The sequence below is a fragment of the Etheostoma spectabile genome, chromosome 11 (genome assembly GCF_008692095.1).
Source record: "Etheostoma spectabile isolate EspeVRDwgs_2016 chromosome 11, UIUC_Espe_1.0, whole genome shotgun sequence".
Lineage (NCBI taxonomy): Eukaryota > Metazoa > Chordata > Actinopteri > Perciformes > Percidae > Etheostoma > Etheostoma spectabile.
In genome coordinates, this window is record NC_045743.1 from 2,835,663 (window position 1) to 2,859,806 (window position 24,144).

At 38.9% G+C, this 24,144-nt stretch overlaps 3 protein-coding genes across 7 annotated transcripts; all 3 read right to left on the reverse strand.

Annotated features, from left to right (window-relative positions):
* Positions 1-2,898: 2,898 nt before the first annotated feature.
* asmtl (acetylserotonin O-methyltransferase-like) lies at positions 2,899-9,853 on the reverse strand. Of its 4 annotated transcripts, none has more exons than XM_032529943.1 (16): positions 9,706-9,853; positions 8,657-8,764; positions 7,868-7,999; positions 7,729-7,776; positions 7,556-7,620; positions 7,401-7,465; positions 7,054-7,162; positions 6,439-6,799; positions 6,126-6,362; positions 5,086-5,248; positions 4,778-4,977; positions 4,526-4,658; positions 4,285-4,425; positions 4,018-4,140; positions 3,484-3,723; positions 2,899-3,275 (listed from the first exon to the last, which is right to left on the reverse strand). In XM_032529943.1, exons 2-15 carry the CDS (start codon positions 8,747-8,749, stop codon positions 3,518-3,520), a joined length of 2,076 nt encoding a protein of 691 aa, XP_032385834.1. In that variant the 5' UTR covers positions 8,750-8,764; positions 9,706-9,853; the 3' UTR covers positions 2,899-3,275; positions 3,484-3,517. The 4 variants fall into 4 exon arrangements, with proteins under 4 accessions (XP_032385834.1, XP_032385836.1, XP_032385835.1 ...); XM_032529945.1 differs by having other exon boundaries at positions 3,480-3,723; XM_032529944.1 differs by having other exon boundaries at positions 9,570-9,809.
* A 175-nt stretch (positions 9,854-10,028) lies between these two features.
* On the reverse strand, positions 10,029-14,044 carry p2ry8 (P2Y receptor family member 8). Its single transcript, XM_032528870.1, has 3 exons — positions 13,882-14,044; positions 12,279-12,592; positions 10,029-11,353 (listed from the first exon to the last, which is right to left on the reverse strand). The coding sequence occupies exons 2-3, from the start codon at positions 12,587-12,589 to the stop codon at positions 10,588-10,590; spliced, it is 1,077 nt and encodes a 358-aa protein (XP_032384761.1). The 5' UTR covers positions 12,590-12,592; positions 13,882-14,044; the 3' UTR covers positions 10,029-10,587.
* A 944-nt stretch (positions 14,045-14,988) lies between these two features.
* Positions 14,989-22,282, reverse strand: upf3a (UPF3A regulator of nonsense mediated mRNA decay). 2 transcript variants are annotated; one of them, XM_032528869.1, is made up of 10 exons: positions 22,070-22,282; positions 20,797-20,903; positions 20,558-20,664; positions 20,232-20,330; positions 19,966-20,076; positions 19,758-19,813; positions 19,508-19,666; positions 19,282-19,415; positions 16,767-17,052; positions 14,989-16,235 (listed from the first exon to the last, which is right to left on the reverse strand). In XM_032528869.1, exons 1-10 carry the CDS (start codon positions 22,208-22,210, stop codon positions 16,056-16,058), a joined length of 1,380 nt encoding a protein of 459 aa, XP_032384760.1. In that variant the 5' UTR covers positions 22,211-22,282; the 3' UTR covers positions 14,989-16,055. The 2 variants fall into 2 exon arrangements, with proteins under 2 accessions (XP_032384760.1, XP_032384759.1); XM_032528868.1 differs by having other exon boundaries at positions 16,755-17,052.
* Positions 22,283-24,144: the final 1,862 nt, after the last annotated feature.

Genomic DNA, 24,144 nt, shown 5'->3' on the forward strand with positions numbered 1-24,144 from the left:
AATTGCCTGAAACTTCAATAATGTACAAGTTTGCATCACAAAGCAGTACACATACTAAATCTCATATAGGGTTGGGCCTCGTTTGGATTTGAACATTTCTGATTCCAATTCCAAATCTTCATTTTGATTCAGATTCTTTGAGGGGTGGAGTTGAAACAGGTCACATGCCTATTTTCACAAATAAGAGGAAAGTTTTATTTTGATTCAATGGTGGTTTACAGTTTTAGAAAGCTTTTTCAATGTAAAATAAAGCTACACTAGCGCACCGCTTATTGTGCTCCAAGGCTGCAACACAACAAGCGCCTGGCTGCTTCGGAAACCAAAAACTTATGCATATTAAATTGGGAAGCGATGATCGGATTTGAAACCAAATCCTCTAAATGATTCCAATAAAGAAACGATTCTACTGAAATCATAACTTTTGAAACGATTCCAAGTAGGAATCGTTTCTCAATGCCCAAACCTAATCTCATGAAACTTTGCACTCATTATTTAACAGGCTTTGATTGCATCAATTTTGTTTAATGTATAGTCGGCTTTCTCAACTGAAACAGTGAAGTCATGACCTAGCCATGATGTGTTTTCACTGGCTGTTCTACAACAGTAAACACAACATGCAGTCCATCCGGTTCACAAACCCAGCTTATCCTCACTATCAACATGTGGAAGTGTTTTCAAACCAGCAGCAAATGGTCTTAAATCAGTCATTTTAATATCAAAGCACTTAACACTAGAATGATGATTACTTTCAGGTGAATATCCATGCTGCTTGTCAAGATTACATTTGAAGAAAATGACTGAGCTCTTATCCAACAAGTACAGTACAGCCAGTGTTCAATAGGCAGGATCACATTACAGAAGATTACTTTGGAGTTTCAGCAATTTTCCCAAATTACACTGGCCTTTGGTCTCTGGTGAACTTGATTGACTTGAATGGTTTTCATTAGAAAAGCCTTGCAAGAGCTTTACTGTTGATGCTCGTACACAAAAGTCGAGGCATTTGTGGGTGAGCGGGTGCAGCTGGGACACTGGAAGTGAATGGATATGCAGGTCCTTTCATGGAAATGCTTCATCATGTTTTAAGAGAACACAGACTCGGCTGTTTGATTTGTGACCCTCATCTGGGTTACATGAGCCTGACATTGTCCTGTTACAATTTAGTGTCTTTAAAAAGAACTGATCAGTAATGATCGGCAATAAGTACTGAATTTATTGAATCAATAGACTTTCAAAATCACTGTGTCTGGAGAGTATTGCTATCACAATATATGGTGTTTTGATGCATTCAGTGTGTGTTAACAATAAACAAACCTTATGTGATTTACATGTCATATTTGAACTTCAGGCCACCCTCCCCCTGTCTTTCCTCATCGAAAGAACAAAATCTGAGTAATGGAAATCAGTTATATGTCACAAAGATTCTGAGCCCAGACTGACAAGAAAATAGCCATGAAAAACATGACCAACCTTATTACCCGTCTAGGAAAATATTTAAGAGAGGGATCCAAAATGAAGAATAGTCCGGATACACTTACAGTGTCACAAAGAATAAGAGCTCTTTCTCCTGGACAGACATATTCCTACATTCCCCTCAGCTGGTTGGCTGCTTTATCCGCTGCCTCAAAACTGAAATCTGTAAGGAATTATGGGGCAGTATCATACGCTTCTATGCATTAAGTGACTATCCTACCCAACCATACGTATAAAGTGAAAATTAATTTCCTATTAAATTTGCTGTCACTTAATGTGCAAATGATCTTTATAGCACACGCCCCCTGGAAACAATTACAAGGTTTAATAAAACAGTGAACTCTGTGTCTCTCCAAGTTTGCAGGAAAGATCTGCAGGAAGTGGTGCCATCTTGAGGTTTACTGACATAGCAAGTAACTAAGGCACTGTGCAATTCTTTCAACTGCAAAATAAATATATTTGGGTTACATTTCCAGAGCATCACTTAGCTGCATCTACTGTAAGTATAACAGTGACAAGCAAGGTATTTTTTTCTGCAGCTCTAATTTGGGTTAGATTAACGTCAGAGGATAAGCAGTCAGAGTTTGATAATTTTTTGCAAAAAAAAAAAAAAAAAGAGCAATTTTGGTCAAAGAGACCAAATGTGGCAATAATGTAGGCTTTGTTTAAATAGTGCAAACAAGACCAGGACAAAGGCTCCACCCATGCCTCAGAGTACAGCCTCCTCCTATAAAGCTGAAGTCAACGTGAAGTCATGTCGCTGGGGAGACACAAAATCAAAGTGTACAAAAATGACATACTTAAGCGGCAACACTGCTTTGATTTAGTCCTTTCTTCGTTAATCATTTTCCTCCCATTGCATCCAGACTGTATCATCATAACATGACACTTCAGAGTGTTTAAGAGGCAGGATGAACTCTCCAGCCACAGCTGTCATCCAGCTGAGCGTTATTGGAATGAGGAAGCTTCACACCAATCGCAGAAAGTTTTTACTTTTTTTTTTTATTATTTAGGAAAGCTATACTTCCTCTATTTGTTTTCCAGTAAGGCCCTGATCACACGTTTGATGATTAACTGTATCATTGCCAAAGTGTCAACACCAACATAGAATACAAAATAATAGACATGACAAGTTAACTATACCCCACAGTATATAAAATCATTCAAATTAGCTCCACCCTTACTTTAATCAGTAATACTAATAATCCAAATGTTATGTAAATAAGTCCTTCCTACTTTATGAGTAAATTTAAATTAAAAATGATAATCCAAATGATATTATTGTATAACTTGATTTATATTGTATTTTTTTATATTTTCTTTTGTACCATTTTGTCTCAGATTCAGAGTTTGCTTTTACTTGTGCGTTTGAAAAAAAAAGAAAAGATTTTTGTTACCAAACACTAATAATAATAATAATAAAGAACCTTTAACCTTTTACTGTGCTAAATTACATTTTCCCAATAATACTTATCCACTTTTAATTTGGCATTATCTATTGTATTATTTCTTTTACTGAAGCAAAGGCTCTCAACGACTATCTGTCATAATCAAATGAATGAAATACATGAGGATTTGTGTGCGTGTGTAATGCAGATGCTACATTTTAACAGCAATACAAGTATCAAGGAAGTTCATAGTGTAACCCACACGCATGTCCCCAAATCCATATTTGCTCAGCAAGTCTGCATACTGGCTCTCTGTCCTCTCCAAACCCTCAGTCTGGGCAAGCATGTTCAGAGACTGCAGAGCAGAGTAGGGTGTCTGTCCGTCCAACATGGTCTCAGCTATGAGCACTGCACATCCTAAGGCAAAACAGAAGAGATTGCTCAAGACCTTAGTGTTCAGGAAAAATATAAAAATGCCCAATTAAGACAAACAAAACAATACACGGTTTGCATTTTTCCCCCTCTAATCTTACTGGATTGGATAACAGAATCTGCTTTACAGACTAACTCTTTATCATAAAAACATTCCTGACCTTAGTCCCTGATTTTGGCAAATGTTACCTACAGTGCATCATAAGTGTTGTAGAGGGTGTTGTCTGTCACACTTTGATGCAGAGCATAGCATCCAGGAGGTTGTCTGTATGTCTGACATGTGCTGTTACAAAACCATGGCTCTTCAAAAGCAGGCTGTACTCTGTCGCGCTGCTCTGTTTCCCCTCACTCATGCTGAGGGCCTGGAGCAGCCCACGACTCGGGCCCCTTCTGTCTTCATCCAAGAAGATCTCACTCAGCAGGAGTCCACAGCCTGGCAGCATGGTGCAAGTGCATGATGTGTATACAGATATACAACTTTAGTGAACAATGGTGGTGGTTTTGTAATCCCTTATCCCCTTGCATTCCTTCGCGTTATGCAAATAATAAAGATCAAGGAGGATACGAGTGATACAATAAATCAGGTTGGTATTTTGAGTTTCACTGGCACGTGACTAAGGATGTTATACTAAGCATGCATATGTTAATAATACATATTTGGTAATTTAATAATTTATGTTCCAAATAATTATTTAGCCAAAATATGTAGTAAGAAACTGTTTTTTACCTGCAGTGCACACATTTGCAATTTTACTCAGAAGAATGCACACTTTGTCATCAGACCAGTCATGGAGAATTCTCGCCAGGATGTACAAGTCTGCTTTGGGCAACTCATCTTTGAAGAAGTCTCCTGTTCATACAGAGACGGAACAACAACAGAAAACGTCACAGAGTGAGAGGTTACTCTAATATCTTAGACCCACAGAATAACAACAGCATAACAAAGGTAACTATCTTTTTGCCATTGTGTATTGATGCAGATACACAAACTGACCTGCTACAAACGACACACTGTTGTCTGTGTGCAGAGGATGGAAATGTTCACTCATCTCAACAACTGCTGGCAAGTCAAAAACTGTCACAGACAACCCAGGATGGGCTTTAGTAAACTCGTAGGCCATTGCACCCGTGCATCCTAGGAGAAACATAACAAAAAAAGGACATGTATATTAAAAAAAAAAAAAAAGGTTTATTATTTAACGACACACTTCTAAACCTTTACGTTCTCTCTTTACCTCCAAGATCACAGGCAGTTTTAAAACGGGAGAGGTCAAAGGCTGTTGCTACAGCTCGTCCTGTAACTTTAGCAATGCTGTGCATGGCATTCATGAATCTCAGTTTGGCTTCTCGACTGTTGTAGAAAGTATCCTTTAATTAAAAACAAATGAAATAGGAAGAACAAAATAGAAAAAAGCAGTTGTAAAATGCTTTCAAATGTTTTTTTCGCCACATTGTATCCATCCTAGGCTGAACTTGGAGATAATCACCTGAAACATTTCTTTGGATGTCTTCCCAAAAGCCTTTTCGCGCTGGTTGGCTCCCTCCCGCACAGCACTCTCAAGGTGGGAGAAAAGAGGCCATACTGTGTCGTCACAATGCTGGATGTAGCCCCGCATCGAAAAAGGAGCGTCTGACAGCAAAAAACGTGACGACAGATGTGTGTTCTTGTACACTGGCTTCTGGCATGCTGGGAGTAGAGACACCATGAAAGATGTGAGAGGTTCATTTCAAGTTAAGTACTAATGCTATCTCTTTAAGGTGTCATTATGATAAGCACAGATGAGTCCTGACTAACCTCTTGGTTTGCTCTTCAACAGTCCCAGAGACACACAGGCTTCTAGCAGGCATTCAGTGCCCTTCACAGAGGCTTTGATCTCCTGAGCCACCTGTGCTGCATCCAGCCCTGGCCTGCTTTGTAGAAGGTCAAACACACACATCTTGGATGCGGTAAATAGTGCCTGGAACATTTTGGGAAAGGCAGAATGGATTCAGAAGCAAAGTGAAACTTTATTTGTATGAATGTGATACGTAATATTAGACTACCCGTTCCTTTTTCACTTTTTTTTTTTCAGATTTAAAAAATGTGTTGATACGTGACCTTTAGAGGTGCTGGTCAAAGTGATTTATAGGACAGATTTATTTCCTGTGCTCCCAATCTTTAGAAAGCACATTAGTGTATTTCCTCAAAATATTAGACTATTCCTTTAAGGGTGTTTTCACACCTGTAGTTTGTTTGCTTTGGTCTAAATCAGTTAGTTAGTAAACTTAAGTGATTTGCCCTTGGTTTGTTTGGTTTGGTTTGGTTTGACACCTGGAAAAATCTAAGTGTACCAAATTGAGTCATTACAAATCAGGCAAGGACATCCAGCCCTCTTATTGGTCGGATATGTCGGGAGCAAGAAAGTAAATACATGAAGAAGGTCCTGTGTTCTAGTGATCATGAAGATACGACTGACGGACAGCAAGCTTGACCGCAGTCTATTTCTATGATAGAAACACTGCAAACTGCTACAGTTTGCTAAACACACCTGACTACAGGAGACATTAGCTCAGACTGGTGGAGTATGTATGGTTGGTGCAGTTTGAGTACAGATCATGTTCTCAAAACAAACAAACCGCTCCTGAATTTGACTGAATGCGTGCCCAAACAAACCGCACCAGTGGGGAAAACAAACTCTAGTTCGATTCAACCAAACTGAAGGCTGTTGGTGTGAAAACACCCTAAGTGGAGCTAAATGCCACATTACATCCTCTAAAAGTTAACTACAACATTGAAATATTTCACTATGGAAAAAAGCTAAACAATATAGGAATACACAGTTTATCTCTAATTACCTTTGAGGCTTTGAATCCATCCATCAGATGAATGATTCGATGCAAGTCGTCTTTTTTTGGTTCACTGTCCTCATGCTCTGTCACATTGTGCTCAATCACCTGCCCTCTGCTGGCAGTCATTGGTAATGTTGTATTATGTATGAACTCAGCCTCTCTATCATCTGTATGTTTAGACAGGCTGTTGACCAACATCCAGGAACTCTTGTCCACTTCACTTTCACTGCTTCTTCTTTTCCCCTATAGAATGGGCAATGTTAAATATACATAATGAAAAAAGCTAACAGGTTGTGCGAACAGGGTGAGGAAAACTCACCTCATGGACAGGATCGGCTGAAGAGCTGTTCTGGGTGTGGTGTGTATAATTGGCTGGTGGGCTGTTCTGTGTGGGGCTGGATGAGGGGCTGTGTTTGGCTGAAGAGCTGGGAATGTGGCTGGACTGAGCTGGCAGGTCGAGTGGGGGCTGAGTGAGTATTGAGGTAGTGTGAGAGCCGTTGTGGCTCAGCTGGACAGACACACTTTCTTGGCCCGTGGAGGAAGTACAGCGGTTGTAAATAAAGTCCAACTGTTTGCAGAAGTGGTTCAGGGGGAAACCCACAACATTGAGGAAGTCTCCATGGACATACTCCACCAGCATCCCACCGAGAGCCTGAATTCCATAGCCTCCGGCCTTGTCCCTGGCAATAAACATTTGCACAAGCACACATATGCCACTTCTTCTTCAAATATTTTTTTGTTGACACATTCACTGTCAAATAGGACAAAGCAAACACATTTTGAAGAAAACTCAGGTATCAAAGTCCAAAAAGCAACAGGTTCATGAAGCTCATATCTACTAAATGACCCTGATTGAACAAATGTGTGTTTAGGTTACTACACTAAGAAAGATCAATAGCTATTACATATTACATATGTGAAAGTTCAGACTTACATGGGTTCACCGCTGTTGATGTACTCCCACAGCATGTTATCTGAGAGATCGGCAAACTTCACTTTTGTTTCTTCGTAGAAGTCAATCAACTGGTAATCCACTTCTTCGTCTTGGGGGGGTTAAAAAGAAATGTTTATACTACACTAAGCCCTTACTTATACTGCATATTTAGGAAACTGGAATGAAAAACCAACAGTACATTACTGTATAGTTTTTTTCCTCACAGACATTCTTGTTGGACATTTAAGATTTAGAAGATAAAAAGTACCTGTTCTAAAAAGTTTGTTTTATCCAATGGTCTACAGAAAACAACCTGTAAGTCTCGCCATTATTCAGATGGGACTTACTTTCTTTCACATGGCAGAAGACAATAGCTACACCAGTGATGACACTGTGCTCTTTACCACTCAAGCTGGAAGAGAAAAATAAAGAAGAGATAAACTGTGAACCAGATCATGCCCGTTTCTAATGTTAACCCAGAAACAATGTAAGTGACACTCACCTTGACAGCATCCTGTAAGCGTCCTCTTTGTCCACTGGCTTCTCCAGGATCAGGCCATTCACAGTCTGTTGAAATGAAATACATTTGACTAATAATAGGAATACCATTCAGAATGCATGCATATATTGCAGAGAATGAACAGATAGTATCCTGTTAAGCTTTCTTCCTTTTACCACAATAGTGTCTGCTCCGATTACTATATCTGGAGTCTTCAGGTGTTTCTAAAGCAAATGAATACAGAATATGTTATCAAATAGTCATTCAACACGATAATATACTGTATACTATCATACAAAAAGGAGCTTAACTCACAAAGGGCATCCTCCTAGCCACCTCCAGGGCCTTTTGTTTGGCTGTCTCAACAGCATACTCATGAGGTGCTTTGAAAAGTCTCTTGTTAAGAGTTTCTTTGAACCAGGATGGTACCACCTCAAATCGTAAGCCCTAAAATATAGAAAAAAAGATAAAGAATAGATAAAAAGTATATCTATATATAGATTATATAAAATTTAGAAATGAGCCTTAAAAGTTTAGTCCAATCAACACTATATTTAACAAGCCAAATGAACATTTATTTTTATTTTTACATAAAAATAACTGTAACTAGGATATATACTGAGTGGAAGTGTTTTCTGGTGAAAAACATATTCAATAGCAACACTGTTTCTAAATAACCCCTGCACACATATTCTGTTCATCAATTGCTTGTTAATTTTGATTAACATATACATCAATACAAGTATATATCTGCGATAAGGTAATATTGCTCCATATCGATCTAGTTATATATAAATTATAAATAATAAAATACTCATTGTCATTATGTTCATTAGACAGATATAACTAAATGTGTTTGATTTGTTATGAATTTTTTTTATATAGAAATCTGTAACTTTGGTTTAAGTAGTTCTTTTTATTTAATGATTCAAATGTCCAGTCCAGATTTTTGGGGACTTAAAAGCAGAGTCATGGCCCACAAAAGAGAAACCTTGTCCCAGCTGACCTCAATATGCACAATTTTATGTGTTCACAACTAAACAAAATGAGCAGTTGTCGTGATCTATATATAATTCATGTGAGTCTAAGCAGAGGGAAACATACCGCATTGCTGAGAATCTCCAGTCTCCTAGGAGAAGCACTTGCCAGCACAACCAGTTTACCACTGAGCTTGGAAATGACAGGATTCAGCACCATGGTGGCCTTCTCTAACTGCCCATAAAGGTATACAGAGTTAAACATTACAGATGTAGCCTAGTTTATGTAAAAGACTCAGCAATAACGAGTCAGATGACTGCAGCTGTACAGTTATGCACCAACACCAAGCACAGTGCTGAAATGATTAGGTGATTTGTTGATAAGTCAATCAACATAACATCCATTTTGACCATTAATAATTTAATTCATCAAGAAAAAAAATGCCAAACATTCAGTGGTCCCAGTTTTTCAACTGTGCAGATTTGCTGCTTTTCTCTGATTTAATTATTTTTTTTAATTGTATATTTTAGAGTTTGAACAAAACAAGCGCATGACTGTGCTCTGTGATATTGTAATGGGCATTGGGTTGTTATGGTCTACTCACCAAAGGTTAATCTATAATAAAAGCAATGGCAGGTCAAAGCCAATGTGCCTCATACATATCACAGAATAATGCATTCGACGAAAGACAATGAACTGCTGTAAGGTCATGTAAATGCATTTCCACTCACCGTAATTATAATGCATACAGGTACCCATTTGAATAAAGTTACAACTTTTCCAAACAATGTCTAACGGCAATGTGCTTACTGTGTCACGTTCCTGTACAAACAATATTTGGCTCGCCAGAAAGTAGCCCAAGTTAATTACGTAACGTTAGATACTTCATGTGTTTCAAGCACCAAACAATAACGTTATGACATGCGACATAGCTAGCTAATTAACGTTATGCTAGTTCCCAACTCTGCTATCCTAACTATGTAAACTTGATGTTAGCTAGGGTTAGCAAACGTTAGAAGCTAGTAATACGTTAACTTACTGTAACGTTTGGTTAGCGAGCTCACACACAAAAAAGTGACACGCTTGAAAGAACAGTCAAAAGAAACACGTTTGGTGGTCTGAGACCGTTACATTGACGTTACAGTAGATATGCAGTACCAAACAGCATCGCTTACCTAAGTACTGCAGTTAGGGAAACTGAAGCTAGCTAGCTTCTTGCTACGACCGGGTCTTAACTGTCTATGGACCGGGTACGACCATTGACAGTTAAAGGTACGACTATAGACTGTTTGTCTGAGAACGACGACCCACGTGACTGCACATACGTGATGACGTTTCATAACGAGGGCGGAACCACCATTTGCACACTGTTAGCAGAGTAGCATGCAATCGCATGCTGTACATCCATGCCATCTATCGTAGTATCATATGCAATAGGCTACTTCTACTACTATCTCTAATTATATAATAATAATAATAATAATAACAATAATAATAATAATAATAATACATTTATTTCATAGATGAAGAAAAACAGTGAAAATGAGGATCTTGAAACAAGTTAAAAAGGTGAATAGATCTATAGATCGATACAGTAAAACACAGGATACAGACATTTACAGAGATGTACAGAGTCAATGTTAAAAACGTTAAAATATTCAGTCAGAGAAAGCTTATACTGTACAACACAAATGTTGCATTCACATTTTGTTTGCATTTGTGCATGCTACATATATTGTCAAAACTATAATGATGCTTGTGTCAGATATAAAAATACACATACAAAAAACATTAAATGTTTTTTTTTTCATTTAGAAAAAAAACAACCTACAGTGTGTAAGGTATTGCAAGAATAAAAAATAAAGTTATCAAAAAGGCTCAGCTGCTGACCATGTTCTTTAGTTCCTTTGTAATCCTAAAAAGGCTGACGTAAAATGATTTTGAAATAGTTAGATGTAAGAGTTTGACACACTCAGGGCAACCCACACTTGCTATCTCTCTCACTTCCTTTATCACAACTCCCTCAGTCTTTATTCTCTTTTTCTCGTTCTGTGTCTCTATGCTGTCGTGTTCTGTGGCATCAAAGACAGCTTGCTGTGTTCTCTCTCCTGACTTTCGAAAGCGCAAGTTGCCGAGTACAAACTCTCTCTATGTTCCATCTTCATTGAGTCCCCACTACTCAGAGTATGCAGATTAATTATCTGTCGCAGCTTGTGTCTGAAATCCTTGGAAGCAAAGTAGTAAATGAACGGATCGAGGCAGCTATTCAGGCAGCTGAAACAGAGAGACAGTTTGTAGGACATGTACATTGACTGCTTATAGAAGAGTCTCAGCACAGAGTGAGTCAACAGAAGGATGTTGTTTGGAGCAAAGCACACGGTGAAGACCAGGAGAACAATGAAGGCCAGACGTATCGCTCTCTTTTTCTGGGCTGTCTTGGAATCTCTGGCCAGTTTGTGTATGACACTGATGTAGCAAAATGTTGTGACACAGAAAGGGAAGAGGAAGAGGACAAACACCATGCTGAAGAGAAAGGCCGCCCAGGCAGTCAAGTTCGGGAGCATGTCTTTCTTTAGCACGTCAAAGCATGTGGTAATCCCGAGTTCAGGAATGTTAAAGGTCAGGTCTGTGGTCATCAGCGGGTACAGAACGCTCAGGACTAAACCCCACATGAGGATGCAGCTGATGACCGCATTCGACTTTCTCTTCCTGATCTGCCTGAACCACATTGGCCAGACAATGCCCAGGTAGCGGTCAATTCCAATGGCCATCATAGTTAGGACGGAACAGTACATATTTGTGTAGAAGACAATGGTCATGACCCTGTGGGTGGACATATAGACAAGAAGAGTGTTTCATTTATTCACAGGTTAAAATAAAAATAAAAGATGAGAAGATCAAAACCACTGTTCAACATTGAGCTACAACCAGCAGCCAGGTATCTCAGCTTAGCTTAAAGACTGGAAGCACTAGGGAAAAGCTAGCCTGGCTCTGTCCGAAGGTAACCAAGGGAGACAGGAGAAATCACCTAACCAAGAAAAGGTTGGCCCATAAACTTTTGTTTTGTTAAACCATAACTTATTAACGTGACTTTGTTGTCACTTTTGATTCTGTAGAGATTAAAACAAGATGTTGACACAGAAATGGGTTATAAAGAGTTTACCTATTTCTATCTTTTTTTTTATTTAACTACCAAGAAACAGGAAATTACTTAATCTATGGAATTTATTGTTGTTTGGTTTTGAGAAATTCTATAAATTATTTATTGTTTCCTGTCCTCTGTGTCCCTCAATGATAGCTGAAATTGTAATAGCAGACTGAATGACAGGGAAATGATCAAAGTTGCTAAATGAAAAAGAAAAAATAAGCAGTCAGAGCTTATTGACCTAATGTTAACTTCTTGGTGACCCTGATGTTGCCATGGAGATGACAAATTGTTGGTGGGTGAGAATTAATTGACCAATTTCTGCAAATGTATTCTATATGCAAACTCAAGCACTTGGCAATAAAATGATAAGAAAATGGAAGAGAGCAATGTGGAAAGAGTGGTATGTATCCATCTTCTCATTTAACTTTATTTTCCAAAATGTCAAGCAAGTCCAACTGGTGGACGGTGGATGTACACTGAGCTGTGAAAATAATGTTTGGCTTGACAAACACAATTTAAACAAGTTGAAAAAATTCTCCCAAATTTATGTTGAAGACATCCTATCAATACTTTAACGTTGCCCGCAATTATGAAGAATACCTGCACATGTTGGCTCCCAACTTCCAGTGGTATCCTTGCAACTGGTAGGCGATCTGAAAGGGCAGGGCAGTGCCAAGGGCCAAGTCGGTGAGAGTGAGATTAATCATGAAGATGATGGAGGGAGTCTTGGGGGAGGTACGAAAGATGAGGATCCACATGGAAAGGCCATTTCCTACCAGGTTAATCGCAGTGACGATCACGTAGATGACAGAGATGGCAATGCTGGCATTTACATTCATGAACAGGGACAGGGTGGCGTTGTCGAGCTTGCTGGAATTCCCCATCGTGACTGGGGGTGGATGGCTTCTCATCACCTATGTTTTGGGGTTTAACAAAGACTTGTGAGTCTTGTGGTAGAATGTTTTGTTTTCTTACAAAAAAAAACTGAATCAATAAATCAATTCTGCAACGTTTTACTTTATATCATACAATTGTTTTGTAAGATTTGAAAGTACAACATCAGACAGCAGAAGTGCGTGCTACTGATGGATGTTGTTCTTCTGTTTGCTGTGCAAAACTGATTGATCTAAAAGGTGTGAAACAGACACCTGAAGCATTCATATCAGGACTTCATTACTCCTGTTGTTGCTTGCGTGCGAGTAGCACATGTGTTGGGTGGAGTTTTTCACACAGGAAAAGGACTACTAGATTTGTGGTGAAGACTGTCAACTGTCGCTGTGGGTAGCTCGTGTACAATAGACATCTAAAAAATGTTTAGGCATGCTTATGATTGTCAAATAACCTAAACGGCTTCACATGGGAGGTGAGACATAACAGAATGTTATTTTTGTGCTATGAGATAGTGAACACGAACAGCAATAAAAATACTTTATTCAAGACGTGTTGCACATGGTTGTGGCAATGGGGAATTACCACACACCACTGAGACCACGTTACTGAAATGCAATGGAAAGAACCTATTACTACAACAATGATCAGGATGATAATAAGTATGCAGTTAGGATACATCGTTCATATCTTAATAACATATTGTTTTGCAATAATAACAATCAGCGAACTGAGACTTTAGATTAAAATGTTTTTTTCCCCTTTAAAATCATAAATACACTTGGTAAATAAATCAAAATTTATTAATCTATTCCTTTTCCCTTCTTTCTGCCTGGAAAGTTATTTGTTGTATGTAATTGAACCAAGAATGTCTTAAACTTGTGTTTATTTATGACATTTTTACTTTTACAGTCTCAATAAGCAGTTTTCTCTTCGGTTATGTCACATATTGTATGTATACCATACTAATGGTGTACCTTGGATCAAAGTCAGATGTTTAGTTCTTATGGCCACTGTGTTTGTTTGTCTTTATGTTTTAAAAAGCAAAATAAACATGTTGTCTAAAACAAACACAGTAACAATCTTTGACCTTTTCTTTCACCATTTGATATTAAGTTACTAAGCACATTCAATTAAAAAAAAAACACATTTTGAGAAAAGTGCTTTTGGTTTAAACTTAAAAGTACACATCGTAGCAAGTATTAAGCAACTGACACATGAAGCATGTTTAGGCTAATTTCAAGTCAATATTTAAAATGTATAAATGCTTATAAGGTTATAACTTTAAAGCTCAGGAAAAGTCACTCACACTCACCTATGAACGTGGAGGCAGACAAGACAACAGGCAGGTTGGCGTACAGGCATATGAGTGTCGGTTGGAGACAAAGGTACAGATGTTGTGACAGCTGAGGAAATGAGATTTGTGTTACAGTTACAGAGGAAATGGATCAGGTGACAATCTTCACGCTGCCAACTTCAATGGCTGCCACTAAGCAGAATCAGACTTGGAAATGACATGTCTTAAATCTCCGCAAGCAAACAGCACTGAGAACGTACCTATTTACCCACATATAACAACCGCATGATGGGCTTATTACTCACCTTGTGGTGCATGAGTGAGCTCTACAATATTTAAAACTATACTTGTTCATGTGGAAAGACCTGAATGAGAAAGTAATTGTTACATATCTGTACTGTTTAAAATTGTGGGTGCGTCACTTTCACTGTTAGTCAATATCAGTCCTATAACTGCCGTGATAGAAATGGGAAGCAAAACCAGAGAGAACCACAAAATCATACCTGCGTCACATGTATGCAAATGCTAAAGATAAACATCTGTGTGCTGGTTGACATTAAGTTGGATCACAAAGAATAGGACTACACTAAATATTATGTACAGTATATATATATATATATATATATATATATATATATATGTATATATATATAAATATATGGGATGTGTTATGCTGCTGGCTTTCCGTTGATGACAGTTCTGCTTTATCTGGGTAACATGCCACAGTCACTCTCAGAGAGATTTTTTTTGATTAATGCAAAACAGAAGAACATTGTGTACAAAATATTGAGATCATCCACAACAAGTAAAAAAAAAAAAAACCGCATCAATTACAACAATACAACATGGTGTCACTGTGTACTTAACATTTAAAGAGGAAAAACAGGTTGAGATTGATTCATACTTTTGGATGAACTGCCTACAGTTTCACTCATGAGACACCTCAGCACGTCTACACCCACTAATGCTAAGTTACCGCTGTGTATTCGTGTTTTTACACTTTGCTAACTATAATTGACTCATTTCTGCCATGTGTAAATGTTTGCTATAGGCAGTGCTAATGACCAGTGCTGCCTCACCCAAACTGTCAGAGCTACCACAATGACGGAAACACTGATTTAGTCTCTTGTAACAGTACAGGAGCTTTATTTTCTCACAACTTAAAGAAAAAAACATAATGATACAAGAGGTATGATAAATACAGACAAAATGTTAGATTGTGTGAAAAAAATAATATAAGGCTTGTTAAAAAGACATAATACTTATATTACTACGACATTTGTGGCTTTTTCATTTAGATTTACTTGACAGAATTAATAGAAAACCATGCACACAGCATAGAAAATGAATTGTTTTTATTAATCGGTGTCATGCTTTGCAACTGTACATCTTCTTTCTAGGAAATGCTTTACAGAAATGTAGAGAACGTGTTCTTCTTGGCTCCTGGGTGATCATGTACAAAGCTTTGCTCACAAATAAATTATTGTCTCTGTTGGATCACACCTTAGAACAAGATGGACCACATGTAACAAGATGCATAGAAACTACGAAAAGCGGTAAAACCTTGTCCTTTCTTTATCAATAATAACTCCTATCCCCTCATTCGCTCACCTTTACACACAAAAATACACGCAGGATTTCCTTGGGACATTTTCCACATCCATTGTTTGTAAGTTCTACTCATATTATATTTTATTATATTTGTATTTATTTGATTATTAAAAACATACAGGTTCAGCAGAGTCTACAAAGGCTTATTAACAAGAACGGTTGCAGAGGATGAGGTCATGGTTTCGCCAGAACATTGTAGGAGGATACCACGGGGTAACTTCGAAAACACGATGACCAAAAGGAATGACACTACACCGTCTGACGCTGACTATTGTGCTGTCATAAAAGTACTATTATTTTTTGCCCCTGTTCTTAGTCTCACACGGTTCGTTCAAGGATTCTTTGAGTATTAAACAGTGAGACATATAAGTAACATATTTAGTGTGTACTTGTAATGTTCACGCTCCAGCAAAACAAAACCCTTATCCAACATTCACGGCTCTGAGATGTGTTCCATCCAGTACAGATGAAAATGACTAAAAGACTGTTCTCTTTCTTTTTTTAAAAGCTCAATGATGAATTTGAACCATCAATGTGAGCTGAATCATTTATTTGTTTTTTTCGATAAACATCTAGACTGCTCACTGTTCGTCTTTACTTTTCTCAAACCCCTTCTCCAGCCCCGTCGCCAGAGCGACAGCCTCATAGCCGTGCTCTGTCCCAGATTCAGGTGAGGGGATGCAGTCGTAGCCTTTGCCTGCTGAGCTCATGCGCTTCCTGTTGCGTGCGCCTGGCTGATAGAGCTGCATGGCTGGACGGTCCTGGAGGGAGACAAGAGAGCAGAGACATGGGAGAGACAATAAGGCAAGGCAAGGCAAGGCAAGGCAAGGCAGCTTTATCTGTATAGCACATTTCAGCAACAGGGCAATTCAAAGTGCTTTACACAAAATCAGTTAAACAGATAAAACACAAGTAAAAACAGTTAAAGATCATAAGCATTAAAAACCGGTAAAACAATAAGCACACATTTTGAATATAAATATTAACATATACATACTCAGTCATTCATCTACATACGGTACTTAAGTCAAATTAAGTGCTTTCTCTTTGCTGGCTTTAAGGCCTTCCATACGCGGCTCAATTCACTGGGTGTCCTGAAAGAGACCGTCTTACACATAAATACACTGAAAGTAAACGTCAAGATTTCTCTGAGCTGATTATTATCGTGTTTAAAATAAATAAATACACATGTAACAACCAACATGTGAAACACAGTTACAAGTCTACATCATGAGAAATGAAGCAATTAGTAATCACCTTCCCCCCCATCTCATGCTCACCTTCTCGCTCACCTTGTTTCGGAGGCGTTCCTTCCTGTTACCCAGGTCCTGCCTGTCCTCCTTTCCTAGTTTGTCTCCAATGTCAGGACAGTAAGAATAGCCATGATGGTGCCCCTCTTTCCTGGCTCTGTCCTGGCAGTAGCCTTTCCCCCATTTGGTCTCATCTTTGCGGCGCATAAACTTGTCAAACTCATAGTGGTGTCGCTGTCGTTTCCTCTCTTCATCTTTCCCACGGTGATCTTTATCTCTTTGTCTGCGGCCGTGCTGCTCTCGCTCCTTTTCACTCTCGGGCAAACCTCTAGCAGTCAGAGTGAAGGTTGCAGAAACAACATACAACATTCTTACACAGGCACAGTTACAATCAGAATTCTTGTTACCACTTTACAGTAAGGTTTATCTTTTTCCTGCTATAAAATATAGATGTGAATCTATTTTACCAATAGATGTTGATATTAAAACATAACTCTGTCAGGCTTTGAAGTTGTTTTTGGTGGTAGTACGTTAAAAAGAGACTTTATAATGAATTAATGCTGGCAGATTCCAATCCTGCTATGTTTGGAATTTAGGTTGTGCCTTTAATTATTTATTAGTGGTCGGGAAATAAGATATTAATACTTTACAGATCACCAACTATTCATTCTAATAAATAAAAAGTATATTGGCGTTGCCAGGTTGTGAGCTCACACTTATGGATCTCTTTTGGTTCCAAATGACAGGCAAAAGTAAATTATAATTGCTAATATTTATATGTTGTTGTTGTTGCACCACAGCCCTTGCTTTTTTGTTTTTTTAGAAGGTGAGTAATCGCATATCAACCCTTATGTTGTCCTCCTGGGGCAAAACTGAAAAACAACACCTTTTTTCAACCTTTTTTTTTTTTTTTTTAAACAACATTTTGGTAGATTTTTAAAACATTGTAATCACCTTGTTTAACACCTTTTTAAAATGTTTTTTTTGTTTTTTTGAGGGTTTCAATGCCTTTTGGCGCTTTTTCAATGTTTTTGGCGCTTTTGTCACTTGTCAACATATTTTGATGTTTTTAGGGGTCCAAGCCCGAGGATGCGTGCACCGCAGTAATCGCAAGGCGATACGCGGTTCACACAGCAGGGCTGTGGAACCCTATTGTTTTCGCTAAGATTTTCCTCCATTATTTTCCATTTTTCCACTATTCTTATTTTTCTTCACCGCATAAAACTGGTGCTGCAGCCTAAACCGTACATGGTGGCGACGCGCCATTTTCAGGACTGGTCCGAAAGTCCGCAAAGACCTCAGCAAAAAAAACTGACCCACTTCTACCACTAGGTGGCGCTATAGCAGAGAAAAACACGTTTGGCCCTATAACTCCCAAACTGTACATCGGACATTTAAAAACCGTACATCCACGCGTTCCCTGGATCCTACTGAATCTCGTGATATAGGCCACGCCCATTTCCGCCTAGACTTTTATGCGTGAAAAATCGCGATTTATCCAAAACCTACTTTTTCAAACTCCTCCGAGACCGTGCAATGGATCAGCACGAAACTTGGCACATAGCATCTCCAGACCGACCTGACAAAAAGTTTGCATAAAGATTATTTATAGAATACAAATTGCGCGTATTACGCGCAAACAAATTTGTGTAGCTAACTATGGAAACATTCTTTTGCCATATCTCGGCCAAAATAAATGCTATCAAAGCCAAACTTTACAACATTACTTACTATGACCCCCTGAGGCTCTGTAACACATTTGACGAACATTGGCCACTAGAGGGCGCTACAAATACAAAAAAAGTGTATTTCTCATGAACCGCTCATCGAATTTTACAAAATTTGACGGATACCGTCTAGGCCCGCTCCTGAGGCGGTCCTCACAGTGGGGTAGTGATTGGCGCGCTCCCCGGGTCGCTGGGGACGACTGGCGCGGGGAGGCTTGGACCCCGTTGAAACTGCGTGCAGTTCTAGTTTAAATATTTTAATTGTACTTGTGAAGAGCATTGCATGGAACCATCCATGTTGTTTTTGGACATTTTGGTTGAAAGAAACCCAAATTTCTGATATAAAAAACTTTGAAAAGGGGTCAGACTTGGCCCGAGGACAACAGGAGGGTTAAAGGGAACGATCCCCTGAGCTTGTTCAAAAGACAAAGCTAGCCACATTCCCAGAAGATATACTGTACTCGCCCACAACTTGCCTCACAATTATTCACTATTACAGTTACCAGTGACTTGTTTTTACACAAACTATGCATGATAACCATCCTGGACTATACATCTGCCCTCACTGTATATCTTTTTACATTCTTCACTCAACTGATGCAGCCTCCTTTTTCTTATGCTAAAGAGCTATTTTGTATATTTGTATCTATTTCTGTATTTATTGTTTATTTCTTATTAATGTTAAATGTTTGTTTGTGTATGCATGCACCATTCACCAAGGCAAATTCTATGTAGGTGAAACTTATTGTGGCAATAAAGATTCTGAATGTGAAGTGGTAACACATTTAACAAATAGTGACCATTTCACACAATGCCCCCACGGTCCTTACTTTTCTTTGGGGTCCTTCAACTTTGTTTGTCCTCCAGCTTTCTCCCATTTGCCTCTGTCTGTCTCCCTGATGTCACTTTTGTCCTTCATTCGGTCTGAGTCCATGTCATCGTCCCTGTCACTTTTCTTCAGGAGCTGGATATGCAGATAAAACAGGAAAACTACATGTTACATCCAAAGAACAAGAATAAAAAAAGTACAAAAATGATTTTTAATGAAAGAGGTACCTTAATTTTGATGTCTTTATCAGACAATTTCTTCTGTTTATCTGCCTCTTTTCGTTTGCGTCTCTCCTCGTCTCGTCGCTTTCTCTTCTCCTCCTCCCTTTGCCGTTTCTTTTCGATCTCTCTTCTTCTCCTCTCTTCTCTCTTCTCCTCTCTTATTCTCTGTAAAGAAGTAAATTGTAGCACATTGGGGGAAAAAAAAATGGGGGGGGGGTGGGAATTTCTTTTCATTTGAACATTGTTCATTTCTTACCTGTTTCTCAATTTTCTTATTTTTAATGTACTCCAACAGCGGTGTTGTCCGTTTGGCTGAAATCGATCAAAGGAGGTAAATAAAATGGACGCAGAAAAAAAAGTAAACAGAAGTTTAGTAATTTTTCTGAATTCATATACTGATTCATATAGCTGAATCTCGATCATTTTGTTTGTAACCACACTGGGCTATGTCTATGGTACTGCACCTATGAGCTCTCTGGTCTTGGCCTCTATCTCTCCTAGCAGAGTCTCAGGGTTGGCCATGGACTTCTCTTCATCACAGGAGTAATTCTCCAAGAACCGCTTATACTCTGGGTCTGAGGGAGTTTAAGATCCAGATGAGTTATATAGCAACATATATTTAAATATTCAAAGATTCAAGGATTGATTGTCTGTAAGTCTTATACCCATGCAGGAAGATTAAAATCACACATTGACTCTATATCAGGGTCGTATTCTATGGGTTGAGTACCTTCTTCAATGCTCCCGGATTTGGCATCTTTTTTTTTTAACTTCTTCTTTGAGATTTTCTGGAAGGGAGCAAACTCCACCACTGCAGGATATTCTTGGCCTGAGTAAATATTAAAATAAAAAGGCAGCTCATCATTTTACAGACCAGCAATCAAATGGTAACAATGGCAACGAAAGCTCTAAACACACCTCTCGGTCAATACAACTCAGCCTGTGGCTGTAAAACAAACACATCTTTGTTTGCATTTAATATAGCAGAATATGTTGCACTGTGTGTCCGCTTTCATGGCCTCCAAAGTCTAACGGAGTTTAGACAAAGAGAAATACCCTTGTTGTCAATGAAGACGTAGCCATCAAATCGGTCCCTGAACAGAAGGATATCTTCATTGTTTTTAAAATTGATATATGCTCTGGAGAACAAATGGGGAGAAAGACTGTGGAGAGGAAGAGGAAGAGAAAGAGAACATCATAAAAATTCTCATGGAGAGGAGAAAGCAACAACCTTTGGCATCATAAGCATCAACATAGCTTATTTGTTGATTGGTTAAAACGGTGATCATAATTACCTTTGATCAGCGGGAAAGAACTCAAAATAGTCATAAGATGGAAGTGGACTGAGCTGTTCCTCTAGCTGGTCCTTTGACAGGTTAGGTGGAAGCCTTCGAATCACCACCTAAAATCAATCCTTTATAAGTTATTTTTCTTAGTTCAGGAGGAAGAACCTTGTTGGGAATATAGGTCACAATGGTCCAGGATCAGGTTTTGACGTATTCTTAAGTGTAATGTTGCAGATTCCACATCTTACAGAAAAACACACAAGTTAAAGAAAAACAAGACAGTGACATAACGGGAAAAAGCTCTTCTAAACCTTGGGCTTAAAACCCGATCTCTTCATGGATCCATCAGAGATTTGTTTGATACACTTTTCTTGTGTATATCTCATAATTCGTGCTCAGAAAAGGAGCATACCACAGCTTTGTCACACAGACTACTACATAACCTGTTGCAGTTGTATAGTGTCTTCTGTGTCTCTTAGGGGAGCTTAAAAACATAATAACCCTGATGACAGACTGGACTTCAAATAACAACTCATGCTATGCAAGCAAACATTGTTCAAATCCTCAGTTTCCAAAGACACCAAATATGTCAGGCCGGATTTTTGGGAAAAGGTGTGTACAAGATTACTATTTTTTAGATGGAAAGCCTTAGGTTTGACTATTTTTCACTTAACAATGCATTGGGACAAGCTGAGTGTGTGTGTATGACTGTCTGACCTAGTGGAACAACATGATTAGTACATTTTATTGATACTTAAGGGATTTTCTTAGGGCCTTAAACAAAATACCAAATGAACACTCAAATGTACACAGACAACATAAGGCTTTTAAAATGCACTGTCAATATTTAATAAACTAAACAAATACTCAAATACACAGAGAAATAAATACTAAAAATGACTGTTAGTTGCAGCAATACTCAGATTCATCTGAAACCTTGGAAAGTATTTAGCTACTGGAAAAAATTTGAATTTAGCAAAACGTGATTACAGCTCGTAAAACGTTGAGAGAGAGCGGGTAGACGATACAAGAATGTGCACTGCATTGGACACAGTATTACTATTTACTAGTCGGTGTTTGCATCAAATAAAGTCTAAAGGGAATGTGAATTCTAAAGTGGCATGCTATTATAGGTCTATCTGACAGATTGGGAATCTAGTCCTGCCTCCGCCTGTCGCTGTCCGCGGTGCTGAAACCATTCCACCTCCCCGTCTGCCTCCACCATGACTGTTTTCCACAACGCGTAAACAATGCGACACATCCCTAACGCTCGGCCACCCACCTTAGTAAAAACCTCTTTCTTCTCTTCTTTCGGCTTGAAGTTGCAAGGGATGTTTTCCTGTTCTCTGGGGATGTCTCTGAATTGTATCTCAACGACGCTTTTCTCCTTGCCCACGGTCATTTGGTCCTTTTCAGACCTCATTTCTCTCCATCTCCCTCTTGCCCGTGTTGTTACTGTGTACTCGCGAGAGTTTAGTAATATCGCGAGTGGAGCGAGACAGACAGACAAATATGATATCACGCTACACTAAATTATCTATGGCATATAGGCTATGGTATGTAACCTTGTAGGTCATTGGACGCCCATAGCAAAGATCCAGGATGTGAAACAAAATATGAAAAAGATTATCTTAGGGATGAAGATGAATACTTTCACATTAAATGCTTTTTACTAATTTATGATTTATTGTCTATTTAATTTCATGGGATATTTTGTGCTATCTGTCTTATGTTGTTTATCTGCAACTTAATGACAATTTAAAGCCTACTGTTTTCCTAAAGGGAAATTACAATGTTTTCACTCTGTTGTTACTATTATAAACACAGTCCTAAATTACGCACACATGCTCAGTAGGCCTACCTATACACAAATGGAGAGATGTCAGAGTGAGAGGGGCTGCCCATGTTAAGGTGCCCCAAGCAGTTGGGGGTTCAGTGCCTTGCTCAAGAGCCCCATTGTGTCCAGGAGGTGAACTGGCACCTCTCCAACCACCAGTAAACCAACTCACTACTGATTGAGCTACTGCCAACCCAACTTGTTAATGCTTTAAATGCAAGTCAAATTAACTGGTTGTGGAGCTGCTTTTTAAACATCATAATCAAACAGAAACGCATTTCTTTCTTTCACAACAAATATCAGCGTGTTTATCATGTATGCCCTATACGATGAAACACTGCACAAAAGCAAGACCCAGTTTTGGCTCCTACAACAGACCCAACTGTGGTGTGAAAATAAACTTATTGCCACGTGTTAGGCTCATCAATTAATGTCCCAATGTCACTCTATTACTGCAGGCTGGAGCCGGTGGAGCATTCCCGCAGCCCTCCTGCTCCGGAGTCGAGCTGCGGGGCTTCCTGCTCAACTGATCCGTAAGGTGCGAGCTGCATGTGGGGGAACTGTCCGCAGAGCTCCAACATTCAGGGTAGGACGACTGGCTCACTGACCGCCCGTGGACGTCTCGGCACGGAACTTAGGAAAAACAAAAAAGGTCCACAATACTAATTTTTCAAGTGGAAACATGGGACTTTTGTTTAATTTAATACACTGTTCAACCGGCCCCATCTATGGACTACTTTAAACGGACTGTATTTTTCTGATATTTACAAATGCATCTGAAAGCAGTTTCCTAAACTGCATCAAAGCCAACGTCATCACTTCAAATGAAAGAAAGTGGTTTTATAAACTGGACATAAACTCACCACTGAGGAATGTTTGCCTGCCGTTGCTGGTCTGCACGCACAGCCGAGGTCTCTCTGGTGTCGACACGGAGCTCTTCAGACTGGGGACTACAGTGGAGCAGGTGTCCAGGTCCCGGCAGACCTTGTCTTGGGTGTAAATTACGGATGACTTAGACGGAGTGCAGCCCATTTCTACTGAAGTTACTACGGCCGTTCTCCATTGAAAAAAAATAAGGTCCGAAAGATAAACGGAAAACTACTGTAGCCTAAATGACCTGTGAACGCAGAGAAGGGATGAGATGGAGTTGTGAGGCTGGAAGACCTCCCTCCTCCCCTAAACCGGAACATGACATTAGAGAGGAAAGTCTGAGCTCGTGTGTTTCACATGGCGATATTTTTCTTTAGAGTAGTTGGCATTAAGTGGGGAATTCTCTTTTACGTTGTACATAGCTTCACAGGAACTCTGATCTGCTGCGGATTCACTGGTTAACCAGTGTTAAAGACCTTTAACATTTTTGCCTTGCTAATTTGTAATTTGTAACTGGTATTTGGTTTAATTCTATAACTATTACTATTTTACAGTCAAATGTCAGAATGATTATCTCAGCATCTCCATGACAAAATTCACTGTATTGACAGTCACATTGTTAAATGATTGTCCAATTTGTTCAAACCATT

Excerpts from the sequence above, each read along its gene's own strand:
- upf3a (XM_032528868.1), bottom strand. The coding sequence starts at position 22,210 with ATGAGGTCTGAAAAGGACCAAATGACCGTGGGCAAGGAGAAAAGCGTC. Across the intron at positions 19,814-19,965 it reads CAAGACCAGAGAGCTCATAG|CCAAACGGACAACACCGCTG; the intron begins GTGCAGTACCAT and ends GATCGATTTCAG. Across the intron at positions 16,236-16,754 it reads GAAACAAGGTGAGCGAGAAG|GACCGTCCAGCCATGCAGCT; the intron begins GTGAGCATGAGA and ends GTCTCCCTCCAG.
- p2ry8 (XM_032528870.1), bottom strand. The coding sequence starts at position 12,589 with ATGAGAAGCCATCCACCCCCAGTCACGATGGGGAATTCCAGCAAGCTC. Across the intron at positions 11,354-12,278 it reads TTGGGAGCCAACATGTGCAG|GGTCATGACCATTGTCTTCT; the intron begins GTATTCTTCATA and ends GTCCACCCACAG.
- asmtl (XM_032529946.1), bottom strand. The coding sequence starts at position 8,749 with ATGGTGCTGAATCCTGTCATTTCCAAGCTCAGTGGTAAACTGGTTGTG. Across the intron at positions 7,163-7,400 it reads CTTCTGCCATGTGAAAGAAA|ACGAAGAAGTGGATTACCAG; the intron begins GTAAGTCCCATC and ends AACCCCCCCAAG. Across the intron at positions 4,141-4,284 it reads CAGTGTGTCGTTTGTAGCAG|GAGACTTCTTCAAAGATGAG; the intron begins GTCAGTTTGTGT and ends CTGTATGAACAG.